The sequence below is a fragment of the Stegodyphus dumicola genome, chromosome 1 (assembly GCF_044657685.1).
Source record: "Stegodyphus dumicola isolate Sdum_Otavi_A_Nest chromosome 1, ASM4465768v1".
Lineage (NCBI taxonomy): Eukaryota > Metazoa > Arthropoda > Arachnida > Araneae > Eresidae > Stegodyphus > Stegodyphus dumicola.
The window spans coordinates 212,193,010-212,218,875 of record NC_140768.1 but is presented as its reverse complement, the minus strand read 5'-3'; the positions used below and the strand labels follow the sequence as shown (position 1 = coordinate 212,218,875).

Sequence of the window (25,866 nt, the reverse complement as noted above, 5' to 3'; positions counted from 1 at the left end):
ATCCAATTTTGAATAACGTAGTCCTCCAACCAAACACGGGCACTTGGAAGCCAGAGCTTTGAATTTCGGATTTGTTTTATTATCTATTTCAAATTTTGAATAACTTTAAAGAATTTTTTGATTAACAAACTCAACGATTTCAAAGCGAGCAATAGCAACACTGTACGAAAAAAGAAAAAAGCATTTTTATCTCCAGGGCGCGAGACTGTATCGGAAATTATAAGGATATGCTGTTCTTAAATATTCTGTGATATTGCTGTTGAACTGAATTTTATGTGGTTTAACTGCAAAGAATATGCTATTTAATAAATAAAGGTAACTCATAAAACTTTAAAAATATGCCCTTTTGGGAGCAATATAAAATCTGAAAACTTTTGAGATTTTTTCTTTTTTAATAATTTCTAAAAGTTTTAAACAAAATCATAGCATTCGTCTAGCAAAGAAAATTCCTTTTATGAGTGACTAAACAATGATATTAAAAAAAAGTTACATTATAACTAATCAAATGATTTGTTTTCCCCCCTTAATAAGTATCTAAAATACCATTTCTCAAATGTTACTCTGCTCTAATTACATTTGACATTAGAAAGGGAGAAGATGCGAATAAAATAATATTTTGTTACTGCATAAAAGTAAAATCATTTTATCTATCTGGAAGTTTAATTTACAAAAATAATGATGCTATTATAAGAAGCATATTTTTATTATTATTATTACTTATGATATAAAATTGTGTATAGCATAAAAATAAACAACCACTTGAATGAAGATTAAAAAGTACATTAAAAAAAGAAAAAAGCTAAGGAAGATGTTTAAACAATCATGAATCGAAATTCATTTAAAAATAATTCATTAATAATCGTAGATATCAATGTAAGCTAGTAATTTGAAACAGAAGTCGGGAGTTAAGAGATTAAAGAGATAAGGAATGAAATGGCAGGCAAACTCCCATCTCGCCGTCTCCCCATCCGGCACATGGTACTAAGAATTAGGAGGATAGTGGTAGAAATGGGGAAAAGACACACCTCGGCAGGTGAAAAAGGAGAAAAACTGGGCAAAAAACATGATCGGATGAAAAATCAATATTCAGTCTCTCCACTAATGTCCACTAGGACACTAAAGATAGGCTTGGATTAAGAGTGACAGTCGCAGGACTGATAGCTCAATCTTTATTGACTGTGGTTATGAAGAATTTCACAGTGGATAAAATTCCTCACATTATGACAAAGCACCTTAAAGATTATAACCACTTCAGACTACGACAAAGCACCTTAAGACTGTCGGCACCTAAGGGGAAGAATGCCTTCGTGGATAATTTTCTCGGTTAAACTGTCTTGTATTCATGTTACACATGGTAAAAACCATGAAAATTCTCCTGCAGCCAATCCGTTCGCTCGGATTTAAGCCCGATTAAACTACCAATGTTCAGCGATTTACCACTAGAGCGCTGGTTGGAGAATCTCACAAGGATCTGGGAATTAAATTACCTACAACCGTGAAAAAAATAGTAAACAAATTTGAAGAATTTCGCCAATCATACGCGTTACTATTATCTCCCCTATTTTTTTCTGAAATCTCTGCTAACATTTATCTATCCAAACAAATTTTAGTGAGTCCAAAAAAAAAAAAAAAAAAAAAAAAAAAACAATCATCCAGATAATCCAAACTGTACTCTCTCTCTCTCTCTCTATATATATATATGTATATAAAACTGATAAAATTCCTCATTAAATAATCCAAATTTATAAACATCATTAAATGACCTAACGACGTAATGAAAACGCGCAGCACGGCTTCTAGTCACACCCCCAACTTCATTATCATTCATTAAAACAAGATACAAACAGCAATATATCTTCTAATTTGCAAAAACAAAACAGGAAAGTAACTCACCGTCATTCTATATGCCGATGACAACATGATGATCGTTTTACTGAATGACTAACTCCAAATATATGCCAAATTATTCTCCACGAATCCTTCAAGTACGAAAGCACGAAATATTATTTCCTTGAGCTTTTATGGAGCTGAATGCAAAGAGAAGCGCCAAATTGATGCGTGAAAGGCAAATACTATTCGAGATAAAAGAGATGCTGATAAAATAGTGTTATCCTTGAAGCACGGAGCAATCGCAATGTTGAAACTAGAGCGCTTTTGCTCTTACATTCTTCTTTCGCGCGGATGTGTCTGGTATATTATAATTGGAGGAAGTTACTACTGTTGCCTCATTTGCAAGCTCTTATTCACGGCAATCGTAAAATGTCTTCATAACTTGACGAATAGGTACAAAAGTACTTATTCAATGAGCCAGATTATACTTTGTCGTGATCTGACTATCTTCATATGTAAGCGGCAGATTTTAACTGTTACATACTGTATAATATTATGCAAAACTGCATAGTACTTCATAAATTTGGTCTATAGTGCCTACAGTCTACTTCATAGAGGGAATGATTTAATATTTGCAGAACGATTCGTTATAGATCTATGGTTCCAGTTTTTGGAAATACACTGAAAGCTTTTAGGCTACGCCGATTTAGGACCCGTGATAAGTTTGTGAAAATATATGAAAATTAAGACTATACCGTAGATAAATGATGTTAACGAACAGAAATATTTTACTAAACTTCATGTTACAATTAAAAAAAATATATATATATATATATATATATATCGGAGTTCATAATAAATTACGTTTCAGTAGATAAATATTGCTAAAGACAGTTACAAATGTTAAAATTTTAAATGCAAATTTCTAAAAGCTTCGCTTTATACCAGAAGTATATATAATTAGAGAAAAATGTGTTCCAAATTTCCATTCGCAGAAATGTTTGAAATCTGGATTAATATGTAAATGAAATTCTGTTTCTAATAATTATTTTCCTGCTATACATTCCTTCGAGTGAAAATGGTTTAAGTCATACTATAATCATGAGAAATATCTGGTTGTAACGAAAGTCTTCCGCCAAAACACGTTAGGGGGGAACATGAAAGCAGTAACTTTAATGCGGTTAGTAATTACCACTCAAATCTATGATTTTCTGCCAACGTTTTCGTAGCTTTTCAAAGCCTTCAGGCACAGAAATGTGGTAGCCGCAAGTCCAAAAACAGATCAACCTCATTTCGAAAGTCCTGTACAGAATGGAAGATGGCACCAGCAAGATGTAGCTGCAGGTGTGAAAAAAGGCAGAAGGTCCGAAGAAGCGATGTCGGGGCTATATGATGTGTGTGGCAAAAGATGTCATTCCAGTCCGTACAGAGTCCAGCCGAGAATGCAGACGCATGTGGTCTTGGATTATTTTGATGGAACATTACCTTTTTGCGCCGGAGCTCAGTTCGACGTTTTCCCTTTTCAACACGGACCAGCATCTCGCTGTACACCTTACTGTCGAGGGTTTTACCTTTCTCCAGATACTCTTTGTGGATAATACTACCAAATATAAAGCATATTTTTAGTACATTTGCGCTTTGCGACGCTGCCGGCGGGCTCATCGGGTGCAGACCAACCCCCTTTTCGGTCTTTAGTTGTTGAAGTAAATTCACTTTTCATCACAAAAGACGATCCGATCCCTAATTTTGTCCTTGCGTTGATATTCGATCAGATTAGCGCAAACCCGAACACGTCTGTTCTTATATCTGCTTGAGTTAGTTCATGCGGCACCCAGCAATTGAACTTGTATCTCAAGTTTATGCAATGCATAGCGCGACTAATGGACATGATACTAATGTCTAACTCTTTAGTAAGCTCTAGAGTGGTTGCATACTGTTCTTCCTCCATACGTTCTCGCCGGCGGGCTTCATCAAAATTAGAAGCAGGGCAGAGCGCTTTGTTTTTTTAATGTCATAGTCCTTGTTTTTGAACTTTCGGTACAAAACCTTCAGACTTTTTGCAACAGAACTGGAAGTCAATGATGGTTCTAATCTGGTAGCGTGATAATTCCATTTCAGATACCTTGTGCTTAATGCTAACGATATTTTTTTACAAATTTTACAACACGGTGTTCTAAAGCAATACTCTTTCTTTCAAATTCTAAAAATCATTTGACAAAATATAATTAAACACGCCAACGCAAATTGTTTTCGCAGACGATATTTGCGGTGGCGGGAAACTTTCGTTAAGACTCGATATTTCCGAAGACAATTTTGCATACTATGAAAACGTTTCCCTCCGCGGGGGTGGGAGGTGTTGAAGGCCTTTCATGGGATAGCAAATTTCCTTTATATGCAGTTCAAGTAAAATTTTAATTTCCGTATGTTTTTCAAAAAAGGTAATACATGATTAAGATTGTTGCAATCTGAAAATTATCTCATTCGATTACTTTCTGAAATAAATTCATCGATATATGACCAAAAAAATTTAGATTATTTGAATATGACAAAGTACAACAGGGAATAGGGCTATCTGCCTTTAAAAGGAGAAGTGATAATTGAGTAATATGATATATATAATTAGTAGTAGAAATGATAATTGAGTAGTGAGCATGCTCACATTACACATCGGGAAAACCAGCAATGCAGCAAGCCCTTTCACCTGCGATCGAACCCAGCTGAAAATACCAGCATTCAATGTTCTTGAACACACGGCCATTGTGGGAACCAACCATTTAAAAATATTTAATCACACTATCTTTAGAAACAACTTAAATAAGAAAACTATTCAGAATTAAATACTGATATTTTTTTAAGAAAATACACTTTATACAATTCATACACCAATAAAAAAAAACGATACAATATAATTTCACTTACTGAATACAATACAGCTTCATTTACCCGAAACAACAACGCAACAAGTCTTTTCGGACAACACATTTCGTCGGACAATCCTTATGAATTATTTTGGTCTTTTAAAAATTGAAATATGATTTTTTCGTTAAGCTGAAGCATGCATTACAGTACATTTACATACATTCACGATATATCTGATTATGTATGCTTGACAAAATGTTAAAATTTTTAATTCCACTGTAATTGTCATTTTCTAAGCTATTAAAACACAAGAACTAGAAAAACACAAGACAAACACTACTATTACTCTTGGTAAAGTGCGTAAGTATTCAAAATTATATGAAACTTTTTAAATCGTCATCTTCTATAAACAATCGTTTAGTTTTTCAGTTTCGGAAGTACTTTTCTGGAATACTAGCAACATCAATAGCATGCTACTAATAAATTTCCTCGCAGAATGAATAAATATTTATTCTGAATGTCCAGCATTCTTAACCCTTTGAGTATTGATTTACTTGAAGATTTTTATGCCCATGGGACGGATTTAATTTGTCGCTATATGGATTAATATGTAAAAGTAATAAATTTTATCTGAAAATATCCTTATATTGGTGAAATATATTTTTGAAACAGCATTTTAGTTACAAAATATAAATAAAAATATAAACGAAATAAAATAGAAATATTTGTATAATTTTGTACCGTATAGTATTCACACCTTGTTATTTATACAGTTCTAATTCTACTTCATTGGAACTATCATTTTCTAATCAAGCGACGCAGTCGCAGAGCAGGTACCTAAGCTTTTCCTGTGTATAACATGTGAGGAGTGAGCATATCTTTTACTGTAATAGCACAAACATGGCAATATTTGATGCGAAGCATACAGGTGCTCTAAAAAGAGCAGTGATGACGAGGAAAACGAAAAGATAGTAGAAAGTTCATGATGTAGCAATTATAGTTAATAGGCATAAGTAGTATTGGATAGCTGATTGAAGATTTGTCTTGCAGAATTCCGCATATAATTAGAAAGTTCATTTCAGATGTCACTGTGAGCGTAGTTCCTTCTAGAAGTTCGACCGCTGCTGTACTGATGTAGCTGCTGCATTCGTCGTAGAGGAGGTAGAAGAGTCAGGTGACTTGGAGGTGCTAGAGCTGCTGTGATTGGAGGAGAGTAAAAGGTAAGTACAACATTAATTATCGGCAGGCGGGAGTAAAGGGGGAGAGGCTAGGAGAGGGTTTTCAAAGCCATACATCATTTAGGGATAAGTTGAGCCAAAAACGTGGAGGTAGGAAAGGGAGGAGGGGCTAACCCGCGCTAAAAGTGAAGCACTGCTTTGAAGCTTGGGTCACCAGATGGGGTGTTCTTTGTTTACACTCAGAAGCTCGCTTGACAAGATTCTGATAGTATTTCGACACACGACAGTTCCATAGAAATCGAAAAAGGGACACTTTCGCATGAAAGAAACATTCATAGTGTGATAGATAATAGCAATTTGTATAGTTTAGTGACATTTACGCAAAAATCCCATCTTGGTTATTTTTCGATAACTAACAACAGCGATTTTGATTATGAATTTGTTTTATAAAATTATAAGCTGTTGCACTACAAAAATATAGATTTTAAGAAAAATGTTATGCTTAAAGAATGTGTGTGTGTGTGTGTGTGTGTGTGATTATGGCAAAGCCTCGAGGGCTATCTGCCTAAGAGGAGGGATGCCTTCGTGGAGGACTTTCTAAGGGAAACTGGCTCGTATACACGTTACACATGAGGAAAACCACGAAAACACCCATGCAGCCAGCCCGTTCGCGGGATTCGAACCTCGGACCGAACTACCAGTGTTCAGCGACTTTACTGCTCGGCCGCTGGTGGGCCATGCTCAAAGAATGAAAAATACCTTACGGTACATTTAAAATTGTATAGACTTTCGATACCCTTCCTTGATAGAGTATTCGCTACTTTTATTTTATTTTCCAAACGTCAAAATGTTTTAAATAAAACAAATTTTTTTCACATCCATATATTATTGTAGCATGTACCTTTTAAAATTTTTTAGAGGAGCGGCTTTACTGCTGCTCATTTTAAACCCATCGTTTTAATTTTATATATTTGAAAAATAATCACTTTGGGCTTACACGTTTTATAAATATAAAATTATGTATGTTAAAATATTTGTAATTAGGCACATAGGTCAGATTAAGTTTATATTAAACAGAGTAATGCATGCAAGGGCTATCTGCCTAAAGAGAGAGATGCCATCGTCGAGGAATTTTGAAGAAAACTGACCTTTGAGTGGGTATTAAAAATAATACTTATAATTTTCATTCAAATTATATTCATATATATTTTTTATGTAAAACTTTCGGGTGTATGCTAAATTAGTGTAAATTACTTTACATGAAAAATATAGTGAATGCACAGAAATTAAAGATTTGCACATGCCAGAAATGAAAAATAGGAAATATGTATGGGTATTTATGCATGAGCTTGCAAAAAGCATGTATCTGCCTTTGACAAAATACTTAAATATTCATAATTAATATTTATAAATGTATTTGAAATGAAGAATTTATTCACTTATAAACAACTGTGAAAGTACTGTGAAGAAATCTAATGATTAAATGTATCTAATTTATAATGATTATAAATCCTATCTAAATATATAATAACCTTAATATTGAATTGTAAACATAAATTGAAATCCTGTTGACAAATACGTTATAAAACAATTTAAGCAAGAACTGTTCGTATTGGAAAGCAATCTGTAAAAAGGTATTGTAAAGCAAATGCTATGAGATGCGCACTTAAGAACGTAATACAGAGTTTTGGAATATGTATTGTTGAAATGAAGGGTAAAAAAAAAAAAAAAAAAAAATCTGATAAGTATAATTAAAAGAATTATTCCCCATACATTTTATAATAACTCAGTTACAAGTTTTAAATAATACTTAAAAAAAAAAAAAAAAAAAAAAAACTTATTTTATTCCCTTTCAGAAATGTTCAGAGAAAGTCAAGTACTATTTAATACCTATTTAATTATTAGGAATTAGCGAAATACTTTAAATAATTCTCTAATTTAAAACGAACCGAATAGAGCATTAATTATAAATTGACTTACATTTTTCGATTTAAAAGATGCCTCAGAAACCAAAAAATCACATCATATTTAAGAAAGTATTTTAGGAAAAAGCTCTATAAATAGAAAAGAAATAATGCATAATTTTAATATTAATAATACAATAAACTTTGATCTTAATTTTTGTACCTTAACCGAATAAAATCGAATTACCTTAATTTTTTTTCTAATGTAATTAACGAAAACTTGTGAAAATATTTCATTCAAATTAAACCATTCTGAGAAAACTGTCCTGTGAAAAGTATAGCATTTAATTCCGTTCAGAATGAAATGTTGTTTAAAAATATGTTGTTTTCATATACTTAGGACTCTGAAGTGTTGTAGAAAAAGAAAATATATACATTTATATGTATATTTACGACGTAATTACAAAATATTTACATCCGAACGCGTCAAATCCCGTAGAACTCAATGGTAAATGACCCAATGTTTTGGTCACCACGTAGGGATCGCCGGTGCTTCAGAGCAGGGTACGGGAGAAACTTGTTTAGGGCGACTCCATCTTACTTCCTACCTCCATGGCCAAAAAGAGGGGGAGAGGCTGAGGGGAAATACAATTTTTTGCACAGTTTAATTACTTATCAAGGCATTACATCCAAAGAAATTAATTTAAAGGTAGTAATTAAGTATTAAAGCAGCAAATAATAAGGTTTTAAGTTTTTGATGCATAGAATATACAATTCCTTAATTCAGAGCACGCAGTAACAGGTCAGGCCTTCTGGTGTTGTTATTATCATTGAAATCATAGTTCATTTCGGGGATACTTGGGTTTTGAACACTGCTAATCTTTCTGTAGAATTTCTTCGCTATTTTGGCCATATACCATTGTAACTGAGGAATTCTAAATTCCTCGTGAATTGCAGAGTTCCTGATAAACCATCGGCATCTGGTAATTTGCCGTTAAGTTACATTTTGCAGTATTTGTAATTTTTACTTCCTTGTACGAAGTAAAAAGGAAGTATTGTAATGGTGACAAGTTTCAGGCAGCATATTTCAACGAAAATATCCATTTTGACCGCTATCGAATGCAATTTAACGATGTTTTTGCGTGATATCTGTACGTAAGGACAGAATAAAATACTCTTTTCCTTCAAAAAAATTATAAAACTGCTTTAAAATTAATTCTGAAGAGAATTTTTCGTGGCGTCTGTACGAACGTATATACGTACGTGCGTACGTACGTATCTCGCATAACTCAAAAACGAGTAGCCTCAGAACGTTGAAATTTTGTATATAGGACTGCTATAACATGTAGATGTGCACCTCGTATTTTGGTTGCAATCGGCCGCACCAAATGCATATAAATATATTTATATATATAACCACTCTGTTACCTGGCTCAGTAATCTCAGTTTCTTTACTCTTATATGTTTGTAAATTGTAAATTTTTTGCTTTAAAAATGATTGAATTATGTTGTTTTTATCTTCCGGTTAAGGATTTTATGTCTTTAGTAAATCTGTGTGCAATATTTTTAGAATTATCAGCAATTTTAAAGTCGTTTAATTGCCGCTAAGCCCTTTTTAATGGCGGCCATTGATGTTCACATTTGAAACAGGAGACTAGTGGATTTGTTGCCAATCTAGAGAAACTTAGCTTCGCAACAGCAAAGATAACGCATTCATTTATTATTGCCAATTAAATCATGCTTAATTCTTTCTGGAATTTTTTTCGAGGAAATAAGTGTTTGAAATTTACTTCGTAATTTTTAATATAGATATTTTGAGTTTTTATGTATTTTTGCCTTCTCGCGAAGTGAGAACTGAATTAATTAAATGAGAAATACTCAATCGTCTGTGAAAAACTGTTTCTTTTTTGTTTTGTTTGCTTAATTTCTTTTATACAACATTCTAGCTTTATTATAGTATTTGAATAGAACATGTGGCAACGATTAGATAATTCTATTCTTTAAATGATATAAATTTTGTGCATTATGAGTTATAATATGAACGAAATATATAAGTTAACTCTTATATATTTATTGGATTACATAACAGTTAACTTAGTTTCCGTTATATAATTATTATATAAGTTAACTGTTATATAATTATTAATACTGTTAAGTGAATCTAGCGCCAGAGTTTCGCTATGGTAGGCAAATACTAGAGTGAATTTTAAAGAATGCATTTATTCTATTGTGGTTTATGCGCTGTCGGCGAAGTAGATTTAATTCAATCCAATAAGTTTAAATGAAATGAAAGAAAAAATGCGTATAATTTAATATTCCAATACAAGGAAGTCATGTGGTGTACACATCAGATTTTTTAATATGTGTTTGACTGGCAAAACCCCAAACGGGACAGGCATAAGTAATTATGGAACACAAAATGACTTTATACAAGAGTAATTTATTATCTATAGACAAAACTGAATTCCGAGATATTAGGGGGTAGAGTTTAGCTTTAGCAACTCGGAATTTTTGAGTTAACTGTGTAATATGGGGGAGCGATGTTAATCGTTTATCTAACGTAATTCCTAGGTATTTTGACAGTCCTGGCCCACGGGATATCAGTGCCATACATAGTGATTTTTTGAGTAATGATTCTCTTTCTGGTGAAGAGTATGGCTTCAGATTTGTCGACATTGATCAGAATTTTCCATTTTTGGAGCCAGGCCTCCAGTGCACGTATGTGAATTTGTAGTGCTTGTGTGACATGGTCTAAAGATGGACTTTTTGCTAGAATCGCTGTGTCATCAGCGTACATGGCCTCCAGTGCACGTATGTGAATTTGTAGTGCTTGTGTGACATGGTCTAAAGATGGACTTTTTGCTAGAATCGCTGTGTCATCAGCGTACATGGCAGAAGTGTAGTGTATGGGGTCTGTGGGATGTCGTTCGCATAAAGTAGAAAATAAATTGGGCCAACCAAGGACCCTTGAGGGAAGCCCGCATGGATGCGTCTCTGAGTAGAGTATGTGTTTTTGTAGCGAACAACAAAGTGTCTCTCATAGAGATAAGATTTCATGATGTTTATGATGTATCTTGGGAATCCCAAGTTTATGAGTTTGTAGATTAAGCCGTCTAACCATACTCTGTCGAAAGCTTTCGATATATCGAGGAAAAGTGCTTCAGTGCTCTCCTTCTTTTTCAGTCCTTCGGCTATGAATTCTGTTACACGGTAGAGTTGGTGAGTGGTGGCATGCTTTCTTCGGAATCCATGCTATTGAGGGATGATCATGTTTTTCTCGTTGATATAGTCGAGAATTCTGTCATGGATAACAGCTTCTGCTATTTTACTGAGGGACGAAAGTAGACTTATCGGCCGATAAGAAGCAGGTTCATTTTCAGGTTTGGAATGCTTGTGAATGGAAACAATAACTGCTGTTTTCCAGGCTTTCGGGAAGTAGTTCAGGATCAGCATTTGGTTGATGATATTGGTGAGTTTAAATAGCATCACGTGACCCATCTGCCGGATCATCTTCATACTTATCCCGTCCTTTCCAGGGCTTTTCCGAACCTTCCTTTTCTCGATATATCTAATAACTTCCGAAGGTTTAGCTAGACGAATGTTGTCTGCGTTTGTTTTTGAGAAGTATTGATTGTTTGTGCGACTAACTGTGAGTTCTGTATCTGGGTTAGCAATGTTGTTAGTGAGAAACTGAGATGCATAGTTATCAGCTAGTGACTCAGCTTTCTCAGCTTCGGTGTATGCGATTCCATTTTGGCCATTTAGGGGCGGAATATTTGTGGAGCATCTTTTAAATTTGGAGACTGCTTTCCATATTTAATGATCATCTACGGAGAGAGAATCCAAATAATTAGACCAGTCTTGTTGTGCATGGGAATTAGTAAGGGACCTGACTTCCTGATTTAGTTGATTTAATAATCGTTTGTCATCAGGGCAGCGAGATCGCTGCCATTTTTTTCTAGCTCTGTTGCGTCTTGTGATCAGTGCCTTTAATTCAGGATTTCGAGAGCGTTTGAATACAGGGACCTCTTTGCTATGGGCAGAAAGTGCACTTTTTAGAGTATTAGTGAATTCCTCCACTAAGGCATCTAACTCATCCTCACTGTGTGCTGTGGGTAAGGTGTAGTGGGTGTTGTTTAGAGCTTTGGCATAATTTGCCCAGTTAGTGATAAGGGCTCTTTTGTGTGGTGTGCTATAACTGCTGATAGTAACTTCCATGAGAACTGGATTGTGATCCGAGGATAGTTCGGGAAGGCTCTCGATCTTATGAGGAGCATTGATATTTTTCATGATGAAAAAATCTATAATGCTTGCACTATCAGAGTTATAGCGTATTGGGGTGGGCGGAGCTGCAATTGAGAAGTTAGCCTTTTGGGCAAATCTATTTATAGTGTATCCATATCCGGCATTAGTATTGCAGTTCCAGTTTCTGTGTTGTGCATTAAAATCTCCACCAAAAATAATTCTATGGTTGAGTTTCGAAAGCGCTTCTAAATCAGCGAAAACTTCCAGATGGGTGCGGTTTGAGGGTAGATAGATGGAGATTAAAGTGATTGGTCGTTGGGTGTGTGGAATGATGGTGATAGCTAACGCCTCCGCGGCCAAAAGCTGTGGAACTGTATTTTCATAGTGAGAGATGGAGCGCTTGACTAAAATCATAAGTCCACTACTGTTCCTGTAATTGGTATTAGCTCTGTCTTTTCTGCAGGCATCATAATTGCTCACTCTGAAATTTTGGTGTGGGCCAAGAATAATTTCTTGGAGGAACAAAACATCGGGGCTATACTCTTGTATAAAATCCCTAAGTTCATTATATTTATGGGACAAGCCATTTGCATTCCATGTAACAATACTTAGATTTTCACAATTATACAGACTAACCATTAATTTCAATATAAACAAATAATCTATCAATATTGTCAGTATGTGACTTAAGTTTAGGTACATATTTTCTAAAAACATTAATCATTTTTGCAATATTAGATTGTCCGAAGACACTATGAATTTCCTTCATATATTTAAAGAATTCAAATATATCTGAGCCAGTAGTGCTTTTATTACCAACATTAAATGAATTACTATTATTACTGCTATTTTTATTCTCATTACTATTTTTGTTTTCCTTTCTCATTTCAGCCTGTGGCAATTCAGCAATGGGGGGATTATTTGGACTTGAGTCCTCACTGACTGCACTATTGAGTCTGGTTTCAGAATTCAGAGCTTGAGCAACACTAAGTCCAGGTTTCACTCGGCTTTTTCTGGTATTAGCAGGTTTATACTTTGGGAATTTCGGGCACCCACGATACAGCGATGGATGACTTCCTAGACAGTTCACACACTTGGGAGTATCCGTGCGGTCTTTTATCGGGCAGTCAGTTGTTCGATGATTTTCTGCGCATTTCACGCATCTGGGTTCAAAAAAGCAATTCTCCGAGGAGTGGTGCCATTTCTGGCAATTATGGCACTGAGGTACCTGATTTTTTGAGGTACCTGACCAAGGAGAATAGCATAAGCCCCTTCAGCTTAGCAATATTTTCAGCTCAGTCAATATTTTCAGATTGCGTGAGCGTCAGCAGAAAAAGTGGCATAGGTGCTCCCGTTCTCCACCTAGTTCGCTGGGATACTTTCTGTACGAAAAATCCCTTTTCAGTGACTGCCTGAGTAATTTCCTGAATTTTTTGCATCTATAGGTAGCCCTCTCATGACTACCTTAATTGGTCTCTTGTATTTTTCATTTATAATATAGGGCTCTACTTTTCCTTCCTTGAATAGCGCAGTCAGTGTTCTATGATCCTCAGGAGTTTGGGGGGAAACTTTTAAAAATTCCCCGTTAATTTTCCCTAAGAATTTTGCTTGCGTTCTAAGTGCAAGTTGTTTTAAGAATTCGCCGAAAGAAAGCTCTCCTGGGTTGACTATTATGGGCGGAATATTCAGATTTTGGGGGGAATTATTAACTTGCTGAATTACCACTTCCTGTGGGGTAGTGCCAGCATTATTTGCAGATTTGACATTAACATTTTCATTTTCCAGTACAGAGAATTTACTTTTTACTTCAAGAACATTTTTCATATTTTCAGTTCTGATTTGTTTAGAGGTTTTGCGTGGAATTTTAAATCCTTCATTATCCATTACACTAGTAATAATATCGTTAACTGATTTACGTTTAAGATTAGAAGTGCTATTGCTGCTACTAGAAGGGGCAATATTTAATTTAGCAATGCCGAAATAGTTAAGCCGCACTTACCTCGTAAATCATCCGCTTCCTTCCTGAGTTGCTTTATCAACTTGACCATAGGATCAGTCAGAATATCCACGTCCGTCACAGGTCGTCTTTGATGGTAAGCTTTAACCGTCGATTTTATATGATCGATCTGGGCCTTCAAATCTGTTATCCGGGATCGCATAAAGTCCTGGTTGAGAGTTTCGTCGTGAGCAGCTAAATCGGCGACTCCATCGATATTGTTAACTGAGTTATCATCCGTAGGAACACTATCGTCCATACGGTTATCATCGTTGCCAGGAGGCAAAACAGCTTCCGTGGACTCGCTCATAACGAGTACCTTCATCCACGAAGATGAACCGAAGAATGACTATCATTTTCGCAGTCATATAATGAATTTTTTATTTCAGACATCTTAATGTAGCGTATCAAAACAAGGAAGTAAAAACAGGGGTAATAATAAAGATAAGTGAAAATAACCTTATTTGCAACTGTAAGATGTCATAAACAAACGTCAGGCAATTATTGACGATCAACGCCCAATGGCGGGGGGGGGGTTGCCGCAAACATCAACGCGCGCTTCTTAAATTCAGATGACGAGTCAGACTCGTCCACCATAACTTCGCCCAAGTAAGCAGATGACGAGTCTCACTCCTCAAATGTACCCAAAGGGTTAAAAAAATTTGTTAGCATCTTTGATTGTTAAAATTTTTAAATAGTTAATTCCCTTCTTCCCGTACAATACAAATTTTAATTGAAATAATTAGTGTAGATAGCTTAAAAATCTCTAATTCATTAATTTTACACATATAAATAAATACTATGATCGTTTGTTTTTATTTTAAAAAGCATATATTTAAAAATACCTCTAAAGAATGAAGAAATGCAAAAAATATGACTTCAAAAAATTGTAGACTACTTAACCCTTTTAACACAAAGTAAATGTTAATCGACAAAATCCACACAACAAAAAATTTTGCAATTTAATCTTTTGCGTATAATTAAATCAACTTACAATATAATTGAATTAACCTTCTGTGCAATTTCGAAAAATCGTAGGCGTAATCCTTCTACGAAATTTTTGCAACATTGTTAGTCCAATTCTAAACCAGTAACTTTTCGCGCAGTCTCGAAGAATCGTTAATGCAAACTCGCGAAACTTTTGCAAAACTGCAAATTTACTCCGCAAATGTAATTTACTCCCAAATTGGTCTTAGAAGACGAATGTTTTCCAACCTTTTTTGTGCTATGCCCCACCTAATCCTCTCTAAAATTCTTATGCTCCCCTTAGCATATTCATAATTTTTAATATTCAAAAATTGAAATGTTTATAAAAGAAACTTGAATGATAGGTTTTAAGCAGAAATCACTAGGAAATTTGAGCAAACACAGTAAGTAAACTTTCAAAACATATAATGGAGAGTTGAAATTCAAGTACAAAATAATTTTAATGAAAGTTTTTTTTTCTATATTATTTTAAGGATTATTTATTATTTAAATTTAGTGAGATTCTTGTTGATGCTTGCTGTAAAAAGATTTTACGTCAGGTTCCAAGTAAGCTAACTTCAGTCTCAAGTCTTTCCGGTTTATTATAGCCAACCGATTTCTTTTCCTTTTTTTTTTTTTTTTTTTTTTTTTTTAAAGCAGTAAATCATTTATGGCACTAAATCCGCATTCAGCTAAATATGAAGATGGGAAATGGTAACAATAGTTCTCTTGCACATTTTGCTGCATTTGAGTATTTGATTTCGGTTTCCTTTTATATCAAATAAAGTTTTAATTGACTCATCATTTTGCATTTCTGCGAGTTCCTCTTGATACTGCATATTTGAAACATCAGACAAATCCGCTAACATTGGCTGCATCCTCCAAGCTGGGAAAGCGCTGACCTCTAGTAATTCGACCTCCGTTCAAATTTCGGAAAACTAGCTTATTCAAATATGGCAAAGCATGCAAGACTTGTTGCCTAGGTAAGGGATGTCTTCGTGAAGATTCTACGGGAAACTGGCTCGTATTCATGTTACACATGGGAAAAATCAAACATGTGTCCAGCTCGTTCGCCTATGATCGAACCCGAATTGTGAATATACTTATGAGAAATACAAAAGATACGACATTGCAACTGAATTTGAAGAATGATTCTTTTTTAACAGGTTGCGTGCAAAAAAGTATGAACTGCGCCACTAATCTCAATGTTGCGATCGAAGAATTTATAGATATCCAAGATTGTTTCAAGATTTTATCAACGAAATGAATGAATATCAGCTGAAAGATATTTTGAACGTTAATGAAACCGGTCGATCTCTTCTTTCATGCCACGCCTGCAAGAAGCCCAGTCTACATACTTAAGAAATGTAAAATCGCCTCATGATTTCAATGCATACAGTGAAAACAGAATAGAAAAGATGGTACCGGAAAAACATAAAAACCTTCAAAAGCGTTAAAATCTTGTAACCATAATATGCAACAAATAAAAAGGGATTGACTGTTGTGGATATATTTGCAAAATATCTCAAGGAAATCAGCAAGGAAACCCAGAACCGCAAAATTTTGCTTGTCTTCTTTCTTTCTCCCCACGCCCTTTTTTAATGCGAAATGCTACACAGTTTCAATTCTTACGATTTAAAAAATGAAATATTTTAACTTTTCCTGAAATATGGGCAATATTTTAAATACAAATAAAATGATAAAAATAAATTTGTAATATAGGAAGTATAGAAGTAGTCTTAAAAATTAAGCATATACTTTCGCTGTTAGATACGCTAATGATTCAAATTTCTCACTCGTCCCCGCAAATGACTTCAACAATGGCGACGCTTATTTCCATACATTCCTCTCTATAAAAGATCGTGCTGATGCGCGTAATTGTTTATTAGATACTAAGATTTATTAGATAGTTTAAAGCAGTGGTTTGCAAACGTTTACGCTCACCGAGCCCCTTTTATAATCAATTTCTACAGCGGAGTACAGCGTAAAGAACATGTACAGGAGTATTCAGGCGTAGTTGCAGGGAAAGAGGAGACTGTAATGGCAAGACAAATCTAAACAGCACAATATTTGTATAAAGAATTTTTTTTTTTTTAATTTGCAATAATATCTCGGTTTATTCTCAACTACCAATCCAAACTTATGATTTTGTCAAGCAGAAAAATAATAAAAAAGACAAGACGTATCTACACAACAACACAATTTTCGTGCAATGAAATTCTTTTAAAAACTTTGAAATTTGCAACAATATCTCGGTTTATTCTCAACTGTCAACCAACACCTATGGTTTTGTCAAGAGTTTATTACACAAAAAAGATATTTCAAATTTCAATACATCAACGTTACAACAGACTATTGGTGAGAACAATAAAAAAGACCCATGCAATAAACAATCCTTCAGTTTAATCATTAGATCCAATTCATTTAAAATAAATATTCGTTCGTTATTCGCTATTCAAAATTTTGATTTTATTTCACTAACGATAGTGCACTGTAGTGCAACAGTAGGCCTAAATTAATGTACAACAATAAAATAACATATACACGTTCAATGAGAGATGGATGTATAGTTGCAATTTTTGGCACAGCTTTTACTTCCTTGTACGAAGTAAAGGAAATATTGCAATCATGAAAAATTCCTAGTATCATTTTAACAGTTCTCGTTTCTAAGTGGACTTTTTTTTTTTTTTTTTTTCCGTGACGTCTGTACGTACGGACAGAACAAATGACTATGTGTTCCACAACGGATTGTAAAATGGATTTAAACGAGAGTTTTTCATGGCGCCTGTACACAAGCATCTTGCATAATTCAAAAACAATTAGCCGTAGACCGTTGAAAATTTTGTATACTGGACTGCTATAACATCTAGATGTGCAACTCCTTTTTTTTTATTGCAATCGGCAAAACCAAACATATATATATATATATATATATATATATATATATAATTTAAGAAAGGAGAACAAACTAAAAAAGACCTTTGTGGTCAAAAATTTCGCGCATTGAGCTGCAAAAATTAGAAAACAAGGTAAAAAGAATATTCTTTATACTTCTGCTTTAAAGCAGATGTGATACCGTGGTTCCGGTGAATAATGTGAACACAAGTTAAAATAGAGTGCAATTAAAAGTGTAAATACAAGATAAATGAAATGATCACTGGAATACTTACAAATAAAAAGTTAATTTTAAAACTCAAATAAAATTGGAAGTTGATTAAAGTTAAAATTATCTTAAAACATTTGAATAGAAATACATAAGTTATATAAGACATAAGCAAAAATACAAAAAAGCGGTAAATGGTAAATTAGCCTAATTCGAATCTCATTACGGACTCTTCAGGGGAAATGCACAATGGTTTTCAAATCCAGCTAATTCCATATCGCCTTTCGTCAAAACAGAAGAATCGAGACTGTACACGAAACTTTTTGATTATTTAACTGAAAAAATAACCTAGATAAAAACTTGAGTCTCAATTCCTTTGCTTCATTTCCCGACGCGTCCGCTTGTTAAAAGTAAATGAAAAACACATTAATGGTGTAAGAAAAAAAACTATACAAACTGGCCTGGTAAGAAAAAAACTATACAAACTAGGCAAATGTACAAAATAAAATAAATAGCGAATTGCTATTAGTCAATAATACAAGATTTTTAGGGAGGACCTACTAGTTTAAAGAGTTTAAACTTTGTAAAAGGAATAAACTTTAAAACTAAAAGCGAGTAAATTTGGGTCTTGCTAATGATCAAAAATTAAAACAAGGGAAAGAAATTTTAAAAAAAGAAAAAAAAAAAAAAAAAGACCTTGATCGGTGAATTCTACTGTGAAAAGCCATGTGTTAAAAATGGACGTTTGCCTCCAGAAAAGATAAAAAACTCACCAACGAGGTGGAATGACGTAAAAGGGGGAAGAAATGTCATGAAGCTACAGCCAATGAAAAGTAACTGACAGTTGGCCCAGCCTGACTCAGATAGAGGGGTCAACGGCTGAAGAAGGAAGAAATTTGTCCAAGATGGCGCCTTGCTTGACGTAAATTCTAGAAAGTTGGGATGAGGCGAAATACAAAATGGCTAATTCCAAAAAATGGTAAAAATTGGCAAATTGGAAAAATACAGTAAATGTTAATAAAAGTCGGTATTCTTCAAGCTAGAGGGCTTTCAAGCTGCATGAAACGAAAAAGGCCCATAAAATTAATAAAAGGATAGGAATGGCCAGAAAAAGCTTAAACATCTATTCAAGAATAGAAGTACTGAGCAAAACGTGGAGAGTAAAATTGAAGTTGTGAGAGGAATTAACTTTACATTTTTACATTAGATCATTTGAAATAGCCATCCATTAATCACCTTCCCAATGGGATTTAAGTAAAAAAATTTCATTATCTAACTCAAAAAATCTAAAAGAACAGGAAAATGCCAGCTTTTTTTAATGAATGTTTTTGGAATAAGGTTGCTTTGTAATATATTAACAAAGTAGAGTACTTCTTCTCGGAGGTGTTTTGTATTATTACAGATTCTTTTAATTCTAAGAAGCTGTGTAAGAAGCTATTAATTGTATTGACAATGACCCTTTTAGAAATATTAGAATTCTAGTTAGTTAATTTCAGTGTAGGAAAGTTGAAATCTCTGCGTTTGTCGTAGATTTTTAAAAAATTGTAATTCAGAATATGTAAATCAAGGTAAACTACATAATTTTGAACTGTATTAGCGGTATTAAGCTTGAGGCAAGAAGGGTAAATATTTGCTTTTCCAATTTTGCTGAAGTTGTTAAAGGCAATTACATCATCTATATAACGAAAGATGTGCTGGTAATACTTTCAATCTTCAATTTTAAGTGAACGTACATAAGTAAATTCTTGTGTGAATAGGAATAGTTCACAGATTGCGGTTGAAAAGTTGCCGCCCATAGGTATACCTTGTATTTGTTTAAAGATGTTGTTATTAAACTGAATATAATTGTTAAAAAGTACACTTGAAAGAAAAAGTTGCCAATCTTCAGTTGATAATATTGTAGTGATCTTTGGAAATAAATTAGGGAGAGTAAGCAAGCTATTATGAATTTATTCTAGTGGTAAAGTAGTACAAAGGTTTTCACAATCGTAGCATTCGATATATTCTATTTTAAGTGAATTTAAAGTCTTAAGAATTTGTTTGTTGCTTGAAATCATCTAGTTGCAATGTTGACCTTTAAAATCAAAATTATTGATAATATCTCGAATGAGTTGAAGTTTTTGTGCAAAGAGATAATCTATTTCCTTTAAATAGCTTCTGGTACTGTTAGCTATGTATCTGAATTTAACTGGAGTTTTATGAAATTTTGGAAGTGCATAGATTTGAAAATCTGTTATTAAATTTCTTGGGACGGATTTTAAGTCTTTTATGAAGTGCTGCTTTAAATTTATTGAAAAGTATTTTCGTGCTGGTAGAGACTTGTTGATAGGTGATATATACACTGGTGTGCAAAAATTAAGGACGAGACGGTTTTTTCAATATAACTTTGTACAAAAGCTTTCCAAATCAACACATTTAATACCGTAAGATCCCCAATACGTAAGGACATGGGTAATGTAAGCAACACTTACTAAAAGAGAAATCAGAGGGATAAAAAGAAGCTTTATTGAAAAAGTAGCATGGAGCGCAATGCGACTGAAGGCCGAAACATCCCTGTGATGGGTGTCCAGCAAGAAACATCTGGTCTTTAATACGGGATATGATCTCCCCTGAGTGCTAGGCAGGTTTCACAGCGTCTACCATACTGAGAATGAGGGTGTCAATGAGTTGTTGAGGCATTGCTGCCCATTCGTCTTGCAGCGCCAATCGAAGCTCCGAAATCGTTACTGGTGGTAAGGTACGAGCTGCCAAGCGTCTGCCTAGAAAATCTCATACATGCTCGATGGGATTGGGATCCGGAGATCGTGCCGGCCAATCCATACGTTCAATATCCTCACTCTCTAAGAGCTGTTCGGCAGCTACTGTGCGATGACATGGTGCATTGTCGTCCATGAAAAGGAACTGCGGACCCATAGCACCTCTAAAAAGACGCACAAATGGAAGATGAATCTCGTTACAATAACAGGTCCCGTTGACTGAACCTGCGTCGAAGATGTGAAGGTCTGTACGACTACCAAGCATGATGCCTCCCCAAACGAGAACACCGCCACCTCCATACCTGTCCCTTTCAATGATGTTCAAGGGATGATTGCGGCTTCCCCGCTCTCTCCAGATGAGTATGCGATGAGAATCGCTACTCAGACTGAATCTGCTCTCATCTGTAAAGAGTATTCGTCCCCATTCATTGTCTCTCCAATTCCGGTGTTCCCGGCACCACAGAGAACGCCTTCTGCGATGGGCAGGCGTTAGAGGTACACACCGTACAGGGCGTCGTGCAAACAGACCACCACCGTGCAGTCTTCTGGCCACGGTAAAACGCGATATCGGTCGTCCAGTCGCCTGTGTCGTGTGTCTAGCGATTTCTCCCGCTGTCTGCCGCCTGTTTCTTCTGGCCTGTAAGGCAATATACCGGTCATCTGCGGGTGTGGTTCCTCGTGGACGACCACTACTAAACCCCCGGATAGCTGTTCCTGTAGTTTGAAATTGTGTCCAAAGTCGTGAAACGATGCTGTGAGCAATTCCGAACTCTGCAGCCACACTTGTCACACTGCGCCTTCCTCCAACTTCCCAATGATTCGACCTCGGGTAAAAGCATCCAGATGTCGTCTAACAGATTGATTATTCGCCATTTCTCGCTGAGGCAGCAACTCGGTGTGATTTTAACTGCTATACGGCGTGCAATCTCTTTGCCAGAAATACTGATCTTACAGCGACAATATGCTTTATACTACTCAGACACTCCCCCATTACGTCTACCTGCATATCTGCGCATGTGCTACCGTACATCACCTTACTTAATCTCCTGATTGGTTTTTCTGTCCGCTCTTGCCTCTTCGTTCAGCTGATATGCTAATTTTTCTAATTTTTGCACACCAGTGTATATATACACACACATCTTTACCCGGCTTAGAATTCCTTACTTGGCCTTTATGTTTGTAATCCTTGGTCGTAGTCATACACTTCCAATTACATCATGTCTTCCAATCGCAGTCATACATTTCCAGAGTATTTAAATGATGAAAATATAAATGTTTTGCTAGTGTAAATTTTTTTAAAAAAATTAATTTTCAACAAATAACGAAATCTAACTTTTACTGTGGTCTCCAGGTTCATATACTTACATTAGGGAAAATTTTACACTCGTTATAAAGAATAAAATTAGAAAAAGTTTGACTCCCTCCCATACAATAAAAATTAACAGGAATATTTAATTTCAAAAGTTACAAATTTTTATGCCATTTTCAACTTGCCTCGAGAGATCGATTAATTTAGAAAAATTCGAGTAAATAAGTTTAAAAGAAGTACAGCAAAAAATGTGCATAATTTAACAGGCTGTACAAAGAAGTCATGAGGTGTCCACGACAGATTTTTTTATTTTAAGTTCAACTGATGGCAACTGTAAGCTAATGTCTTGTTCTGCAATTAAGCAGCTTCTGTATTTTGTTCTGGTACTTCTACAGGCGGAGAATTCCGTTCCACATAGACATGTTGTTGGGAAACGCAGCAATAGTAAATTTGCTTTCTTAGACAACACTTTGAATTCATCTTATAAATGCAGCCAAAACTGCATTAGACTCGGGTTTTGAACGCGATTTAGATTCTCTGTGAGACGTCAAATCTTTAGACCTCGTTTCTCCTAAATTTAAGCTGGGTGGGATTTTTGTTGTTGTTCACCTCGAGCAGTTTAGAGCCGTTAGTCATTTTTTATTGAGCTGTTGGAAAGTATCATTTAAATCATTTTTTTAAAGGGTAGGGTACGAACTGCGCCAAATTTGATCGAAAATCCCCGTCCCCCTCTTTTCTAATCGACGAACTGCGCGACGTTTCCTGTCCCCCATTTCTTTCCAAGAAGATTAGGTGCTACAAAAAGTCGTTTATCGCCATTAATGGAACATTCTATTGAGACTGCAAGCCTTTATTTTCGTTTATCAATATTGTAAAAATTGTACATGTAAAACAAATATTAATTTAAAGTCTGGCGTGTGCTAAAAAATAAATTTCTTTTACACTCATTTTAAAGTTTTATGATGCTTAAAGGAATGATGAGCCAGATCTTTTTTATTCTCTGTAAGAATTAAAAACTTTCCAAGTTGTAGATTTTAGTCGCTGATTGATATACGAGTATATACATATATCAGTTTTGAATATTAAAATTGATAGATTAATGACATACACAAAACTGATACATAATCATCGTATCAAATATCGGATTTGCAGCTCACCATAAATAAATTTTTTGTCTAGATAAATATTAACAAATCTTCTTAGATAGCAGAATGGTTTTAACTTTCAAATTTACCATTTTAGGTAAACAGTTCTAATTTAATTATAAAAATTATCTTTATTAAATCTATAAATTGGACTTCTTAAGTCGTTCTAAATTCATACTAATATTATTGCAATATATTCCCGTATTAAGCTTTCCATTTTTAATCATTGAAGTTATTTTAAGGTTATTTTGTTACAAATTCCATATTTTAACACTAGAAACGTTTAAATATTTATTCTGTTTTCCACCTGATGTACTTTGGCATACATTTAATTTCTAACACACATTTAATTTATAAATTAATAATTATGAGCGTCAGCAGAATTTTCATAATTAATAAAATAAATAAATTTAAAAAAAAAAAACCTCCTATGTATTTATATCCTGGGATTTTCAGTTCCCTTTTAATCCATTTCTTTTTCACATATTGTTGCACTGTACACAAGTTTCATGTATGTAGATTTTATATACTTTGTATTGTATTGTATTTATGCCAATTTATATTTAAATGATAATTTTTACAAATTCTTGCATCACAACTCTAGTTAACAGAAGATGTTTCTAACACCTTGGCAAAGCTTAATCTTCAGCATGTAGCTTATTTTCCAACCTAGTTTCAGGCTGAATTATTTGTAAAATTAATTACTTGAAATTATTTGTTAACAAAGATGGTCGCTAAATCACGCTAATAATATTTCTAACTGTTGTAATTTATAATGCAACGAGTTCATGTGATTTATAATATAATTCATTTATAATTTTTTCAGCAGTATTGAAATTAATAGCAGATACTGATAATGATATACATTTAGATTACAATGATTTAGATTGCCATTGCCTTCTTCACTCATGCTTTTATGCTACATTCCTAATATTTCATAATGACATACAGGTAAGTTTAACTCATTCACCAAACATGTAAATCTCTAATTCAGCCCACTTTTGTTCTTACGTGTGCTGTATCTTCTATTTTCTTTACTACATTGTTCGGCCTAATTTCAAAAGGTATTGTGGAAAAGTCACTAAGTCACTGTAGCGCTTAACTTTATGAGTTTTCTATAATCATTCAATTTCTCTAGCCATGGCAACTTTGCATACCTTCTGACAAGTAGTTATATTTTTAACCACTGTATTTTAATTCCTGTTGACTATCAGTACATTATTCACTTGTTTCACAATTGCAACTTTTATTTTATACGCAAATCTACGTAAAATAGCATTAAAACTTCAGTTATGCAGCGCTCCTGATCGATTGCTTGTTTTAGATTGAATGAAATTAAGCTTAATGTTACTGTTAATTAGCTTGTTATTAATTTAATTGTATGTTTCTAACTAATTATATGTTCAGATATTTCCAAGTATATTACACAAACTTTTGCATCCTAAATTTAGTTTTTGGTTAAAAAAATAAGCTTTTATTTATTGAGAGGCCTGATTGATTATATTAAATTGCAGTACTGTTTAACTAATTCTTTTCTTCTAGATAAATTTTAGAAAAACTTCTTAGCATAATAATTTAAATTTATTTACAATTTATACGTCAGTGATCCAAACGCATAGTAATGTTGTTATAATAGATTTGATGCTAAGCTTTTTTTTTAAATTTAACTATTAATTTCTGCAAACATTTACATGATTACTTTAATTAACAAAAAATATTTCTAGCACACTTTAACACACTTTGATATGGAATAATTTTTTGCACTCTATTAAATTCTCCAGTCTAGTTCAGACATCTTGATTATTATTTATGTAATTTATTAAAAATATAATTTGTATGCTTTATAATTATTTAATTTATGATATTATTTTCATAAATGAAAGATGTTTGTAATGCTAATATGTATGTTTACCAATACCTTTTATTTTCTTTGTTAGCTCTCGCATTTATTTCTGTTATTCAAGTAATTAGCCTGCTTGTTAGATATTTTTTACTTGTTCTTGTGATATGTAATTCTATTTATTTATTTTTATTTTCCTCTTGGCTACAATTGGCTTCGAAAAGTTAAATTGTAACCCTATAGGCAGCAGGGGGGAAGAAATTTTGATTGGCGCAATTGGACTTATAGCTCGACCCGGGGGGGGGATTTTCATTAGCGCAGTTGGAATACACCCTTTTAAAGCTTCAAAGATGGTCGTGAATAATTTTCTGTATTTTGTCTTAAATATTCATGTTACTATTTTCATTCAAAAAGGTTTTTATAAGAAAGAAGCTCTCGATATCTTTCTTTTCCATGCACTCCCAACTAACAGATAAGTGTTTTCTCAAGAGAAGACAGACTCTTGGCATCAAAAACTGCGACATCTGTTCTTTGCAATGACCAATTCATTTCATTCATTTTGCTGAAAATATCGGTAAAATATGCCAGTTTGCATGCCCGATCTTCATCATTTACAAATGTCGCCAATAGAGAGTTCAAGGTTTATCAAAAATGCTGCTGTCTCTGCACACAATTAAATAAACGTGTCATCTTTTTTTTTTTTATCTAGACAGTCACCTTACTTCAGAACAGGGT

General features: G+C 34.1%; 1 protein-coding gene across 2 annotated transcripts in view; it reads right to left on the bottom strand.

The window, feature by feature from the left end:
* Window positions 1–25,866, bottom strand: part of Papss (3'-phosphoadenosine 5'-phosphosulfate synthase) — a 132,230-nt gene that overhangs the window by 89,363 nt on the left and 17,001 nt on the right. The window contains exon 1 of one of the 2 annotated variants that reach the window (XM_085825180.1): window positions 1,894–2,050. The exons of the other annotated variant lie outside the window; for it this stretch is intronic. Coding sequence (XP_085681306.1) covers window positions 1,894–1,920 — 27 coding nt within the window. The 5' untranslated portion in view covers window positions 1,921–2,050. Of the gene's footprint in view, window positions 1–1,893; window positions 2,051–25,866 lie in introns of those variants that run through there. 2 annotated transcript variants of the gene reach the window in all.